This window comes from Chelonia mydas, chromosome 1, assembly GCF_015237465.2.
Source record: "Chelonia mydas isolate rCheMyd1 chromosome 1, rCheMyd1.pri.v2, whole genome shotgun sequence".
In the NCBI taxonomy this organism is placed as follows: domain Eukaryota; kingdom Metazoa; phylum Chordata; order Testudines; family Cheloniidae; genus Chelonia; species Chelonia mydas.
The window spans coordinates 342,759,668-342,776,011 of record NC_057849.1 but is presented as its reverse complement, the minus strand read 5'-3'; the positions used below and the strand labels follow the sequence as shown (position 1 = coordinate 342,776,011).

The 16,344-nt window shown below is 44.8% G+C and overlaps 1 protein-coding gene across 6 annotated transcripts in view; it reads left to right on the top strand.

The window, feature by feature from the left end:
- AHCYL2 (adenosylhomocysteinase like 2) overlaps nt 1-16,344 on the top strand; it is a 198,095-nt gene that overhangs the window by 153,571 nt on the left and 28,180 nt on the right. For all 6 annotated transcript variants that reach the window (XM_043521291.1, XM_037889423.2, XM_043521301.1 and 3 more), the window contains 4 exons: nt 7,374-7,517; nt 9,151-9,251; nt 10,849-10,951; nt 12,066-12,160. In XM_043521291.1, the coding sequence (XP_043377226.1) occupies nt 7,374-7,517; nt 9,151-9,251; nt 10,849-10,951; nt 12,066-12,160 (443 nt within the window). The remainder of the gene's footprint in view (nt 1-7,373; nt 7,518-9,150; nt 9,252-10,848; nt 10,952-12,065; nt 12,161-16,344) is intronic.

Below are 16,344 nucleotides of genomic sequence, written 5' to 3'. Positions count from 1 at the left end.
AGATCTTCCCCTCTGGGTTATTTGTGTGGAGGGACTAGAGCACTTTAGCCATGCTGCCCTTCTGATGGTTATGGCAGTGGCCCAGTGTGCCTGCAATTCTTGTCAAAAGCTCTTGAAAGGATTTAAATTTCTTTGGAGGGAAACTGTAGAGAATTCCATCGGGGAGGAGGGCAAACAGTAGGATCAGGTTCTTGAGAAGTCCATATCAGATACGTCTACATTGCAATAAAATATCCGTGGCACCGAGTCTCAGAGCCCGGGTCAATTGACTCAGGCTCACTGGGCTAAAAATTGCAGTGTAGACATTTGGGCTCGGGCTGAAGCCCAGGCTCTGAGACCCACCCATTCACGGGGTCTCAGAGGCTAGGCTCCAGTCTGAGCCGGAGCATCTACACTGCAATTTTTAGCCCCAAGCCCCGTGAGCCCAGGCCAATTATGGCCTTGCTGCAGGTCTCTTATTGCAGTGTAGACATACCCTCCAAGACATTCTTACCAGCAGAGAACTCTGTATTAGCTATGAATAGAGCAGATGAGGCGGGGAGGTTCCATCGTTCTAGGTTCCAGATGCTTTGTGTTTGGAATGGAATGTGTTGGTGATGGCTTCCATTTGGTTTCCGGTCCCTGAATGTTGCTTTGACAATTGATCCTAGGGCTGAGGGGCTCAAGGAGCCTGTCATCCTGCAAGGGAACTCGTTCCATAACGATAAGATGATACAAAGGGTCCCCTCAGATAATTATGATGAACCGGCCCAGGTATTTAGACAATTGTCATCGAGGTTGGAATCAAGAAGAATTCGGGGTAAGGCTTGGGAAACAGAGAGCTCTTGGCACAGCTTTCAAACTTCACCTCATATGACAGCAAGGTCAGCTCTGAGGGATCAGAGATCTTAGTCTTCGATGCTAGTGGAACCCCGTGTTTTGCCTTAGTAATTGGGATGGGGTGGGGGGGACTCCAACTGAGTCATCAGAGAAATCTGTCCTTGATGGGATGATCCAGCTGGGTTGTCCTCAATAAATCTCTTAGATGCCAAACAAGGAACTGGGCTCAAAATATTAGCTACCCGCCCAAAGGTTTGTGTGTCATTGGCCCCAGCCATGATGATTTCCACACTGTCTTGAATTCTGTCACTGGGGACAAAGATTTGTTCCTCGGCACTGGGGAACTGAATCTCTTAGGCACCAGATGTTTCTGATCTCCATCACCTCTTGCACCAGTGATTGTATGTCTTCTATCCCCGTTAGACCTCTGAGAGTGAGAATGAGGGGAAAGATGTGTGTCATCTTTCTTCTTCTGTCTCTTGGCCCTAAGAAACCTGGGGTACCATGCAGCCCACCTGAGTGTCCAGACCTTGTCAGCACTGAGCATTCCTTGGCACTCGATTTTTGTCTTCTCCTGCATTCAGGAATGGCAGGAAGGACCAGATACCAATTCTGACTCCATATTCATCCTTGAAGCCCTCAGTGCTTTATCCATCAGGATTAACCTGAGGCAAGACTCATGGTCTCTTCATGCCTGAGACATAAGGCCCGTATAGACTGAACAACACTGGCAACACTCCAGTCTGTGATCCTTGCCCTGTGCATCATAAAGAGTGCCTCTGAGTGCCAGAAACACAAGAGGGCCACTCTATATAATAATACTTATTTCTTATACAGTATAAGTAGCACAGCAATATTCATTGAGCTATGGAAAGAAGAGAGGGAGTTCCAACATGCTACTTCAATAGCTGGAAGGAGCTGAGCGCACTTTAAGGGGCCATGCCTCATTATCTAGCCTCTCATGAAGTATTCCAGAGCTCCAGGCAGAGTCAGGCATCTGACTCCACCTGGCTGAGTTTTCCATAGGGTTCTGAGCTTCTGTGGAGAATACAGGTGCACCTCTAGAGGTGGGTGGGGGAGGGCTGCACTGATAATACTTGAAGGCGAATCAACAACTTAAGAAGAGGAAAATTGTTTGGATGCAAAGGAAAAAATAGAACTGGGGTGAGGGAGAGAAAATGAAAAACAAGTAAAGAAAATGTATAAACAATGCAAAGAAGAAACATGTGACACTTTTGTCACTGGGTGTTTTGTATTTATAATTAAATAGAAAGGTGAAATACTTCTCCCTGACTCTTACCAGTCCTTGGAGATTTTGCTAATGGGGTCGTGGGATCCTGTACTGATGCAGTGGTTCTCTTTCAGTAACACTGAAATCATGTGTTCTTGCTGTGAGACAAAACGTGATTTTAATAACTGTCAGCTTCACAGATTCCCCTGGCATCTGAAAATCTAGCTGGGGCTTTCTGCCTCTTACCGTGCTTAGACAAAGGCTCACCAATGAGCGGACAGTTCTGTTGATGCGTGAGGCAAAACAGACTCAAGCTTGCTCTGCAATAGCTATAAGGCTGTGCAGAGCTAAAGGAAGCAAACACTTGTTCATGTCCGTAAAGTGAGCAGCTGAGACTGACACATGGGGAGCAGAGATGCAGAGTGAGAGTATGACATTTTTAAATACCTGCTCTTTTGAACATAGTTACTTTAAAACCCTTGTACATCCAATCACCTTCCTGCCCATTGTTCCTGTCTTAAATCTCCTTAAGGAGGATTTATCTTCCAAATAACACATTCCCATGTCTACACCACAAACTTTGGTTGAAGCAGGTAACATCAATGTACAATCACTGAAGATAATATATTGCTCATGCGTGTGCGTACTTGGCTGCTTATGTACTCACCAGGAGTGCCTGTGTCAATACAAAGTGTGGTGCACTATGGGTAGGTATCCCAGTGTGCAGTGCAATGCCTTTTGGGAAATTTTCACAATATGGGAGGTAGAAATGAGTTGCACAGGAATCTCTGAAAGCTAAGGGTCAAATTTCCAGCCTGCAACTTTCTCCGTCCCGTAATGCCATCTATATTTCATAATTTTTGTGCCTTTCATTTAAAATCCCACAAACATGCATGGCGCTTTTCATGTCAGTCATCTCTGATAGAAGCATGGAGCCTGCAGTGCTCTGCACTGCTCTCATGAACATTGCAAATATGGGACACAATTCTCCTGTATTTGCAGACCTCCAGGAAGTACCACAACAACAGGGTTCATGACAATTTCTTCAAAGGCAGTTTGCTAAGGGACATAATGAAAAACATTCAGGGGTGTTGGTGGCATTCATGGAGCAGTTGCGACGGTGGAGTGCCACTTCTGGGCCTGAGAAATAAGCACTGACTGGTGGGATCGCATCCTAAAGCCGGTTTGGAACAATGAGCAGTGGCTGCAGGACTTTTGGATGCGAAAGACTCCATTCCTAGATCTTTGTAATGAGCTTGGCCCAGCCCTCCAGTGCAAGGACACCAGAATGAGAGCTGCATTGACAGTGGAGAAGTGAGTGGTGATCACACTCTGGAAGCTTGCAACTCCGGATTGCTACTGGTCAGTGGGAAATGATTTTGAAGGTGGAAAATCCAAAGTGGGGGCCATTAATTGTCTCCTGCATGCAGGACTATGGGTCTTGTCCTGCACATTGCCAAAGTGGATGGATTTGCAGCAATGGGGTTCCTGAACTGTGGTGGGGTGATAGCACACACATCTCTGTTTTGCCACCAGCCCACCTTGCAATGAGTACATCAACAGAAAGGGCTACTTTTCTGTGGTTGTGCAAGTGTTGGTGGACCACCAGGGACACTTCCCTGATATCAGTGTAGGCTGGTTAGGGAAGGTGCATGACCCTTGCATCTTTAAGAACACAGGATTGTTAAGAAAGATTCAACTACTGGCAGGTGCAGAATGGCAGTTGAAAGTGCTTTTAGTAGATTGAAGGGACCCTGGCAGTGTTTACTCACTAGATTGGATCTCAGTGAGAAAAATATCCCAATAGTTATAGCTACCTATTGTGTATTGCATAGTGTCTGTGAGCAAAAGTTGCTGCAGGGTGGAGGTGGAACAGCTGTCTGGTGAGTTTCACAGGGCCATTGCAAGAGCTCAGCATGGAGCTGTGTGGTTGAGGGAGGCTTTGATAGAGCGCTTAAATGGTCAGCCACAACAGTGTTCTGTGCTGGAGTGTTTTCTGGGCCTGAAGGTTTGGATGCTCTTAGGAGTGTGTAGTCCTTCCTGTACATTAATAACTATGATTGTGTATTTTACTGAACCTATTTATGCAGTGCTTGCTGTACTTTTATAAATATGAGCCGGTGTTTTCTTGAACGTAGGTCTGTGGTGATGTACGTTTACAAGTACTGGGTGCTTTGAGTACTGCTATGCATTCTGCAATATGTATTGTGCACTAATAAAGATAATTTTATTTTCAAAAAATATAAATTTATGGAGTAGCAAAAACAGTGCAATAAAACCAATGTGCAAACACCACCAGGCCATGCAACCCAAACTTGTAACATGAATGAATAGAAGAAAACTTTAATATTGGAAAGGCAGCAAACATTTCTATCCGTTTCAATGCACAACGGTAGTCCATTATGGTTTACACATACACTGATCTGTGAGAACCAAGGTTGGTGTATGTGAAGCTGTGGTTTTCCTTGCTGTCCCCCAGTGTGGAATGGTAGGGATAAGGACATAGCCCATGATGCCACATGGCATGCTGGGAGATGTAGTGAGCTGCTTACGATGGAGTTCTCTAAGGACTGCAAAGGGTGGGATTTCTGTAGATCAGCCAGGGTCTGCACCATTTCGGTTTGCTACCTGAGAAGCCCCATTGTGTCCTGGTGCATCTCCTTCTCCTTTTCCTGCTGGGATTCCTGGGCCTTTCTCCTGTCAGCTCCGTCCTTCTCCATGCCCTCTGCCATGTTGGCCTTTCAGACCCTTTGATCATGATCTGATGCAGCACTGGCTTGTAGGATCTCACTGAACATGTCCTTCCTAGTCCTTTTCCTTCTCCTCCTCATCAGGGTCCGGCATGCAACGGCTGTGGAGGGAGCACCCCTCAAGGCTGCAATGGCAGCAGCTGCTGATAAAAACAGGCAGGTGTGTCACTGGATTTCCAGTCAAAATGGAAATCCAGTCAAAAGGAAGAGATATGTTTCAAAACTTCCTTCCGTTATTCTCATAAAAGTGTTTAATAAGACACGCCTATTGACGCTTCAGTTTTGAAGTGACTCTGCACAGCACCACTCTGTCCCAGCTAGGGTTAGTGTTGCCTGCCCAGGGCAAGGTGGAAGAACGGAAATCCAGTTGCATGAAACAATACAATGTTGGTCCCTATTCCGTGGATATGCGTATAGGGCAGGGGAACTGAATATTGGCACTATTTTCCACAAGCAGTGGTGATTTTAGCTGGTATCTCACTCTCGAGAGTAACAAAGGCACAGTAAGCTAACCTGTTAATGGCGTCCTGAAGCTCGCTTCCCCCCCTCTACCCCCGCCTCGGGGCCTATATGCCACTAGATTGTTGACTGCAGTGGTGCGAGCCAAACCATTGTGGAGTAGCATGGGAAAGTGTCCTACCACAGAGGAAGAAATAAGGCAGCCATCCCAAGAAACCTTTGGGAAAGAATTGCAGAGTACCTCCATGAAAGTTTTCTTTCAGATCTCTCAGGATACAAGGGACATTCCTGTGTACATAAACAAAACACTCCACATGGCCCTCCTCCATCTCCCCATGCCTAACCCTACAGAGGAATGAACAGCAGATGCCAACTCTGCCTCCGTTGGTTGGTCTGCTACCTCTTCTTGTGCGAGTAAAGCAATGACAAGTTGGTATCTTTGTCATGTCAACTTGGTGATGGACCAGGTGCCATCTTTAAATTTAAGCACTGTAAGGGAAAATGCCTGCACACAGAGGTCCCTTCCCCTTCATCGGGTTTGTCCAGGCTCGGCAGGCTGGACTGGCTAGACTGTGGGGAATTCTCTCCCCTCTTCCTCCTTCTCACTGTTCACAGCAGGAGTCTCTGACTTGGGCTCTTCCAAGGTATCCACAATGGTTTGTGGGGTGCTGATGGGGTCTTCACCAAATATGGCATGCAGCTTGTTGCAAAAGTGGCCGGTCTGCGGCTCAACACCAGAATGATTGTTGGTCTCCCTGGCCTTGTGGTATGCTGGCACAGTTCCTTTGCTTCCACCTATTATTGCTGCTGATCCCTGTTGTACCCTTTGCCTGCATCTCCGGTGCAATCTTTTTGTAGATATCTGTTTCTGTGGCTGATCTGTACTGTGCTTGCACAGCATCTTCTCACCACAGGCCCAGGAGATCCAGTACTTCCTGTCTATCCAGGCAGGAGTGCATCTAGTGTGTGGAGCCGGCATGGTCAATTGGGCCGTTGCACACAACGAGAGAGCTGTTAGGTGTGCTTGCCACGGTAGGGAATCAGGAAAAGGCATTTCAAAAATATGCAGGCTGGTTTTTGGGGGACGGGGGTTTGCTTTTGGTCTGCATGACCCTGAGCAATGCAGTTCACAGTTGAGACCAAAACAATCACTGTTGCAGGGAATGTGACACGGAGAACTGTTAGGGTTGATACAGGTCACACAATGTTTGCACTCACACTCTGTCAATCTCAGTAGATTGACCATTGCTCAATGGCATTTGGGGAGGTGGTTTTACTGTGTCACTGTAATCGGGCGCTTATGTTGGAGGGAGATTAATTTGAGTGTAGATACAGATACAGGCATAAATAGGTCAACACAAGGAAATTTATATCGACCTAACTTCATAGTGTAGACCAGGCCTTACAAACTAAGTGAGTCCGGGGACTGTACATAGGCACCTTAAATGAGTCATGACTTGGCGCTTTTACTATCAAACTACTGTTTGGTGACTAACGTGTAATAAGATCGGGTCTGTGTCCAGTTCCTAGTGTACAACTCTCTACATAATAGGCAGGCTTGTAGGCAGTCTGAGGGGCCAGTGACTAAGTGGGTGGAGAATGTAGAGAGATGGAACTTGGAGAGGCCATAGACAAGAGTTGCAGTAGATAAGGTGAGAGGAGATGAAGACATGAATAGAGACTGGGACAGTCAAGGAGAAGCTGTTGCTGAAGTAGTGATGGGAATTGTGGTCTGGGGCTGGGGGGGAGCGGGGCACAATTCCGGGTGAAGATTGATCCTGAGGTTGTGGACAGTAGAAGCAGAAGGGGAGGTCTCAGTTGAAGAAAGATGCTCTTGTTGCCCAAGAGAAACGCATCTGGGCTATTTAGCTGATCAACTCAAAACTGGAAAGAACACAAATTCTAGGGCATGTCTGTGAGCGATGCATAATTGCGAAGTATTTTTACCCTCAAGTGACCAGGTATTTGGACATTTACTGTAACTTGAACCTGTGTCCCCTTTCCACTGCAGATTGTCTGACTTCTTCCACACCACAAATTCCCTTCTTTTGCTTGTTGGTGGGGTCCGGGATATTTTATTCTGCCTGATGTGTCCTCATTCTCTCATTCTCCAGCTGCCTCATACACCGACAGCTCTGATGATGAGACCTCCCCTAGGGACAAGCAACAGAAGAACTCCAAAGGCAGCAGCGATTTCTGTGTGAAAAACATAAAGCAGGCAGAGTTTGGGCGCCGAGAGATTGAAATTGCTGAACAAGGTAAAAGGAGGCAGACTCCTCAAGTTTGATGCTGTTGTGATCTGGACTTTTCACCTGAACAGCTTCAAATCCGGAGTACCTCATACTTTCCCATCCTGCAGAGCTTATAGCAAGGGCTTTTTGAAACTCTTTTTCAGCAGCAAATTGGGTTTTTGACTACAGGAACCTTTCCCAGAGAAGTGCCCATTTTCTGCAAAACATTTTGATCTTTCGTCAAAAAGAAAAAATGCTCTAAACACAAAATATTCCAGTGAAAAACAGAAGTATTTCAGTTTGGATTTTCCATCTTGGTGCCTCATGGGAGTTGCAGTTGTGTTTCCTCATGTCTTTATCCTCCACTATGGGCCAGCTTCCCCAGCCAGACTATACCTCTCACAATACACCCTTGATGCAACTACCTCTCCTCATCATAAAGGGAGACCATGGTGCATGATGGGGAAATGGAGTCTGACCAGGAACCCCAGAGAATAAGAGCATGTGACACCACAGAAATGTTTCTGAATTAAAATATTTCAGTTTTTGGACAAAATATTTTTTCCCTGAAAAGTCTGATTTTTCCATGGGAAAATTTTGACAAACTATTTTTTCATATTTGTTGAAATTTTCCATGGAGCAGAGAATAAGTCCATTTTTTGACCAGCTCTACTCATAACATTTTATACTTAAGGGTTCAAGTAGATGACCTGAAACTTCTCTTTGCCCTATTACAACAGAGCTACGTGCTACACTTCCAACCAGGTGTAAAAGGCAAGAGGCTCCAGTAGCTAACACAAAATAGGGAAATATTTGTGTCCTAAAATTTCTTAGGCTACCTTATCTCCTCTCTGTGCATCTCCTTAAAGTGCTCCCCATCCTTTCCTTGGGAGGTTCAGTGTCCCACTGATTTCTTCTGGCACTGTTCCTGCTAATAACAGTTAGGTTACCCTATCGTAGAACAGAAAAAACATATCCTGTGATCTCAGTGACCCACAATAGAGAAATTATTGAATTTTCAAAGACCCATTATTACAAACAGAAGACAATGGTTATCAAATACTTCACAAATAATAGGCAAAGTTGTAAAAATGTTGATTAGTTCAGACAACTTGTGAAAGGGGACCAAATCCAGTTACTAGATTGTTCACAAGGATGAGAGTAGTCACAAAAAGAGTGGGCTTATCCAAGTCTCAGCTCTCTAGGCAGGGGCTGAAATTCTTACACAGCCATAAGAGTAGTAGTGCCAACTATTGGATTTTACCATGAGTCTCGTGATATTTGATTTTCTTCAAGCCCCAACTCATTTAGACAAGTGATTATGTGAAAATTTCAGCTTCCATTGGGGAGGGTGCAATACGTTTCTAGCTGTTCTGGCTGCAGAGAAAAGCTTGAAACCATGACTAGGCTGCACCCTAAACACTTAAACAACGGAAGGCAAGTAAAAAGAATCTAAAACAAATTATTTTTTTAAAAAATCTTAGTATTTTTAAGCCAATGTCATGATTTGGGGGGCCTGACTCCAGGCTTTTGAGGGTTTGGGGTTGGCAGTACTGCACAGATTTATTACCGTAGATCTTAAATGCTAAGGCAAGGTAGGGCAGCGGCGCTGGATGTCTGCTTCTTTGCTTTTTAATGATGGATTTTTCTTTCCTTCCAGAGATGCCTGCACTTATGGCTCTAAGGAAGCGAGCTCAGGGAGAGAAGCCGTTGGCTGGGGCCAAGATTGTGGGCTGCACGCACATAACTGCACAGACTGCCGTAAGGCCCTGTTTTATTTATTCAGTTCTTTTCCCTTTGCAGTGGGCATTTCAGCAAGAAGTCTCTTTAAATTCCACTGTAGGGTGACTCCATTGGTATACAAAGCATGTGCTCCTAGGAAATAGTCTCCCTGAAATAGGCATCGTTACATAATGCCATGTTTGGAGAAAAATAGATTTCCCAGAGATTGGATGACTTGGGGGTAGCTGAAGGGATATGCTGCCAGTGACTGACAGGTCCCCTGTCTGAGTCTGGCTCAGGACGGTAGTGACTGTAATGCTACCTACTGTTGGCTGTTCTGTGACCGGTGTGAGACAGGTTAGTGGGTCTCAGTCCAGTTCCCAAACAATGGCAGTCCACAGCCCAAAAAACACCAACGCAATTGGCACTAATTCATACCCTTCTTGGCAGTCTCAGCAGGGAGGCCAAAGAATGGATAGGCCACGAAGACTGAAACCTGTTCTCTCTCCTTCCGGGGCAGGAGCACATTGGCAGGGCAGTGTCAGGGAATCTTGCACTCTCTTTGTCTGTGCTGCAGCTGCTCTTGGGGACAAAAAGGACTTCAGTCTCCAGAGATGTCAATCCAGCACATTTCACCAAAATCGCTTTTTAAAAAGGAGACTTGCTGACTTCTGTAAAGGTCTATTTAATAAGGATGTGTGCCTATCTGTATCTCATCTTTTAAGATGTGAGCAGTGCATGTGTGTGTCTGTGAGCCATAGCTGTGAGTAATGATGATTAAGAAACCCCCCCACAAATCTTAGAATAAAACAAGAGGGAAGTGGGATCTAGTGATTGTGAAGGTAAAGGTGAAGGTACTGTGTGATTCAGGACTCTTGGATTTTTGAATTTTCCGAGCACTAGTAGGAATGAGCTCTAATGACTAGAGCAGGGGATTGGGATTTGGGGCTTTGCTATATCTGGATGAAATGGACTAGGCACATTGGAATTACTATTTTATTTTTGTATTCATTTGTTTTAAATGATAGGCTCTCTGATGCACGGTCTGTCTGTCTCTGTTTCATACAGCACTGACTGCTCTGTCAGGGCTTGTCTACGCAGCGCTGCATTAGTCCGCACTAAATGCCAGGGTGCACTGGCATGCTGTGCACTAACTGGCCCAGGTGGCCACTGCTGGCATGCACTAAAGTTCAGTAGTGCACACGAGGGGGCTCTTAGTGCATGCCAGCAAGGGATTAAGTGAGCCAGTTAGCACAACACAATAGTGAGCACTGGAATTTACACTCCTCTGAGGAGGACTAATGCACCATGTAGACAAGGTCTCGATGTTTAAAGAAACTACAGTAAGCCCATTTAAATCTGTTTCACAGTAATTACAGAGCTTGATATCTGGCTTCATGTAAAAGTATATTTGCACAAAGGCCTCCTAATTCAGTGCAATTCATGTGAAAACAACATCACTCATTACCTTCTGAGGCTGGGACTGGATGACAGGAGACGGATCACATGGTAATTGCCCAGTTCTGTTCATTTCCTTTGAAGTATCTGGCGTTGGCCGCTGTCAGAAGACAGGATACTGGGCTAGATGGACTATTGGTCTGACCCAATACGGCTGTTCTTGTTTTCTTTGATCCAGGTACTAATGGAGACTCTTGGTGCCTTGGGTGCTCAATGCCGATGGGCTGCCTGCAACATCTATTCTACTCTCAATGAAGTGGCTGCTGCCCTGGCTGAAAGTGGTAAGGGATTTTGCCTTCTTCAGCGTGCTTTAGAGAGATTCCTTTCAGCCTTTAAATATTAATACTTTAAAAGAGGACACTGCTCTAGTGTACTATGTTCTTTTTCAAATAGTTTTCCCTTCAATGTAAAATAAACCTTTAGAAGCTTGAAATCTTTCCAATGTTTCTTCATTCATCTCCCTTCCATCTTGTATGTTCACACAGGTGTGTAGGCTGGTAAGTTATGAGGCACGGTTGCATATGTTCATTTATTGATTAGAGTTACTTAGAAAGCTGGACTATTCACCCTGCTTTGTTCTTGCAGGGTTGCTGGTGAGTATTAGCCATTCATACTGATTTAATCAAATATATTGCTTCTCAGAAGGAGAGAAAATTCTGTGGATTTGAGGCGTAAGGAATGAAACTGGAAATCAAACTTTGGCCTAAGCAGCCTTGGCAAGACATGTGGCTTGTTTAGCGTTAGAGGTTAAGATTTTCAAAGCAGTGCAGGGGATTGAACTACATATCTTCTAGTAATTTTCATGCATTTCAATCCCCTGCTCTGCTTTGAAAATCACAACCAGAAATTTTGCTTCTCTGGAGTGTAAATGTACTTAACAGTTGATATCATCTATTGCTAGCCCCCTCTGCAGTCTGTATAAGAAAGCTACCGGGACAGCCTTTTGATATGTAAATAACTATTGCACATGCTGTAAATATTACTGTCCCTGCAAATGGCTTTCTGTACTATAGCTAGGAATTAAGAATCGGGTCCTCCCCCTCAAGATGGTATATTTGAAGACTGGCTAGAACAACAATGAAAAGGAAGGGTCTGAACACTTAGCTTTTATGACTTTTTGAAAAGCCCTTTCAAGACAGTCACTCTCCAGTAAGGCTCATTCCTGTCTGCTGCCCATGGTACCATGTCAGCACTTCCGCAACTAAAAGAGGCAAGAACCAGACCTCCCCTAGAGCAAGCACTCCTTCCAGCCAGATTCTGTCAATATGGGCACTCTCAGGGTGACAGAAAGCAGTGCATCACCTTGACCATTCCACCTTTGCCAGGCTAGGGGACCACTCAAGTGACACTTTCATAGGTTGCATTAGTATGGAACTTTCTTCCTGTCTCTGTCAGGGTTCCCTGTCTTTGCCTGGAAGGGAGAGTCTGAAGATGACTTCTGGTGGTGTATCGATCGCTGTGTCAACGTTGAAGGATGGCAGCCTAATATGGTGGGTCTAAAACATGGTAGGAACTAAAACATCTGGCACATGTAATACAAGTTATTAAGGCTGATGTCTCAGCTATAGTCTAGAGAGATGAAGGGTGGGGTAGGGTCCACAGAAGGTTTGGAATTATTAAAATGTTCCTTATTAAACCTTGAATGTAGAGTTCTGTGTTTCTTCGTCAACAGCTAATCATTCTACTTGCCACCTACGTAGCACTTATCTTCAAAGTGCATTACAATTATGAACTGATCCTCACAATATAGGGAATTAACTTATCACTGTCTTACAAGTAGGGAATTGGAGGAGGTGGTTGACTCACTTGCAAGAGACCTTACATGGAGCCAGTCCAGTTCTTGCCTATACAGGAAGGTTGCACCAGTTTTACTTAAGTCAGTTTTTAAACCAGTGTAGTTAAACTGGTGTGAAGTCCTGTATAAGCGCTCTTATTTCCATTTGAGCAGTTTATTTCAGTATAACTTTTAAACTTGTTCTCAATCGAGTTAAGCTAAACTGCAAAAAACCACTCAAAGCAAAATAAGCGTCCACACAGCAGTTTGCACCAGTTCAACTAGATCATCTTAAATTCACACCTTAGGTTATACCCGGGCAACTTTCCCGTTTAGACAAGGCCTCCATTTCAGAGCCACGGTTAGGACTCCAGAGACCTTGACAACTGGCCTGGGCTCATTGTATCAGATTGCAAACCAGTAAGAAGCATAGCTTCTTGCTTTAATGGCTGTGATATCTTCGCGCGTAGGGCAATCCCAGAACCCTGAACTTGGCAAGTGGAATAGTTTTCAGTTCTCAGATGTTTTATCCCTACAACACTTGAGACTGGTCCTTGGCTCTGGAGCTCACAATCTAATGGATGGTGGATTTTGTGATGTATCTGTATCGCTTAAGTTTGCTCATATTGAATTATTTGGGATGTGTTACAGTTTTCTTTCTTTAAGTACACCTGTGTTCACTTTATTTTCTCCATCCCCTTTAGAAGGTTTGGGGAATAGTCAGATAATCCATCCCCTCAGCCATAAATCTGCATATGGAAAATTCAGTTAAAGAAATGATAAATGGCTTATGTTGGGGAATAAGCTCTCATCAGTAGTGACAGCAATCACTGAGTTGGTGTCCAAGAAATCAAAACCCTTCCTGCACCTGGCACGTTTGTCCTACGATAGTTTGACTCAGCTTCTTGGTTCTGTGCAATGTGTTAGGATGTCTGATGTCTTCTCAGAATTCCTCTTTGTGAGGATGGCATTATGGATCTGCAGAGCTCTTTCATGTGGTCCACACAACAGAGCATTCTTCTTCAAGTATATCCCCTGTGGGTGTTCCACCATAGGATATGCATGGGCCCATGCACTCGTGACTGGAAATTGTAAATAGCTGTTACTGCACTCGAGCAAAGCAGAGCTTTGTGCTCCCATGTGAGAGCATAGAGGGAGGTACAGACCCAGTTCCCGCCACTCCAGTTCCTTCTCAACCGCCTGCAGTTTGAAACAGCACTGTTGTGGTGTCCACTCTTTACACCTTCCCGCTTTCCTTACCCTTTATCATTTATTCTTTATTTTATTTAGTTAGTTATTATTTTCTGGTTAATTTTTTCTCAGTTTTAGCACAGCTTGTTCATGAAGGGGGTGGTGGTCCCCTCCTACAAACTTCTTGCATTAGTGCTTTCGGCATTTCCCTGTGTTATGCCTAAAACCCCACAGTTCAAGTCCTGCCAGACCTGCCATTTCCCCATAGTGACAGGCATTCTAGTTGTCTCCAAGACACATCCTGTCAAAGCGTAAATCTGCCTGGGGTTCAAAGGCAGGTCTTGTAAAGATAGAGAGGCTAGGTTGAAGCTTCTCTTAGTAGAACACTCCCTAGCTGCAATGGGGTCTGCTTCCTCCTCCCCCACCGTCTCTTCTCCTCCCCCCTCAGTCTCTCAGGCTGCTCCGGTGGCTTCCAGAGCCTTAGAGGTAGTTCCAGAGATCAAGACCTCTGAAAGGATGAAGTCCCTCTCATCCACCAAACTCTAGAAACAGTGGTAGGTCACCTTATAGTGCTGAGTCTCGGGAGACCTCGCATCCCATAATGGGACTGCAACATGGCCTTTCATTCACACTTATGCCAAGCACTACATAATCTTACCTGCTTCCAGGACTGACACTACCTTTGGTGATGTGATCCTCCAAACTGTCTTGGATTTCTCCTCAGCACCCACCTCCACGTTCAGATACTGCTTGGGAGTCTCCTACGGTGGAGCACCTTTAGGGGCAGACGTTGTGCAGGAGGAGAGGTTACTTACCTGCACATTAACTTGCATTCTTCGAGATGTTTTGTCCCTGTGGGTGCTCCACCTCCCATCCTCCTTCCCTTCTGCGGCAGTCTTCAGCTTCACGATTGCAAAGGAATTGGAGTCGCAGCGGAGCTGCACCTCCTTATATGTCCTCACATGGGAGCACGAGATGCTACCCTGTATCAGCATAGACCCGTGGACACTGCTGTTCACAATCTCCAGTCAAGAGTGCACCAGTTCTGTTCTGTGCATGAACCAAAGTGAAATAAGTCATCTGGGGACAGACATGTGAAGGGGAAATAGGGTACAGCAAATTGATCTGGGGGAGATTTGGGAATTACTATTTTAAAAAGAACCTTATAGTCTGACAAGCAGCTGCAATGAGAGACTAACAGGATTCCAGGTTTGCATTGTTGGAGGCATAAAATGCAAATCAAAGGAGAAGGTATTTCTACGTAGGGGGTGGATTAGATCTCTGCTGGGATTGTGGACCCAGCAATTGTCTGTGCCAGAGGATATAAATGTCCCTTTTGAAGAGAGTGAAGAGTGAAGATGCAGTGATGTTTCTGTTACCATGTTTTGGCCCTTCAGAGTTCTCTGAGCCACGCTGAGCGTACTAAAATCAGGAGAGGATTGATACAGTGCAGCTATACGAACACTCCGGTCTAACAAAAAGTCTGGCGTTGACTGCAAGTAGCAGCAGAAAGGCAGGATGGGGATAATGCTCAGAAAGGTTGATTTGCATGAAAAACTCCTCCCTGGCGTGGTCATGCAGGTGAAGATTGGTTTGCTAACATGATAACTAGGAAGGATTCTAATGAAACAAAATAAAGAAAATGTATGAGGAAACTACAGGAAAATGAGCATGAAGTGGATCTTGCTTTTAGAGTAATTTATGTAAATTCTGCTGTCTGAAGGTGGCCATCCGTGGAGGCATTCCAGAGACCCAGTCTCGAGCCTTCATGTCCTCTTACCTTATACTCTCCTAGGAAGGAGAAACTTGCTAAAAGCCAGAATTCTGCTCTGTGTATGCATTTTCACAAGAGGACTCTGCCCTATCAATTAAATGAGGATTGATGAAACCAAGAGATTCAGTAGTTGTGTGTACTCCCAGTGAAATATGAGTAGCTTGAAAGGAGTCAAGAGTGGAGAATGGGTCTTATCTCTAGTATTTCACTCTCATGTCAATTTCTTCATTCTATTAGATCTCTAGATTTTAAATGAAAGGTGTAATCTGAGCACAGGTCTGAAGTCAGGAACTCCTTAGTTCTGATCTCTGCATTGCCACCACCCTGTGTGGATTTGGTAAGTCATTTAACCTCTTAGTGCCTCGGTTTCCCCATATGTAGAATGGAGATTATATCTGTTCACACCGGAGTTTGTTTTCTTGTAAAGCACTTGGAAGAGGAAAAGGAGATGGTGTTTATTATTATTATGTAATATTTTGTGGCGCACTGGCAATGTGCTACTCTTTCCAAACATTCAGAAAGGAACAGTTGGTCCCTGCACTGAGGAGCTCATCATCAAAGGAGAGAGAGATTATGGGCATGGGCTCCAATAATAATCAGCACTTCACATTTCTAAATCACTATACAAACAACTAATGATGGCAGCATTCTGGTTCAATACACACACCGCAAGCCATGTTATCACAGAAGGAAAATTTAGATAGAGATTGCCAAGTGCTCTTCTGATATTCCATTGTGTGCTGTGTCTGTAAAAGCTGGGAGTGAATTTTGTGTTTGGAATGGAGTTAAAAAGAACAAAGCAGTGTATAGCAATTATTTGATTCTGTATAGAGTAGCACCAATAAACAGCTGGGCACGCCCCAGAACCAGTAGAGGGCGTGGGGAGCCAGGCTTTCAGGCCCTCAGCACATCATCCGTTGTTTATTAAAACCTGC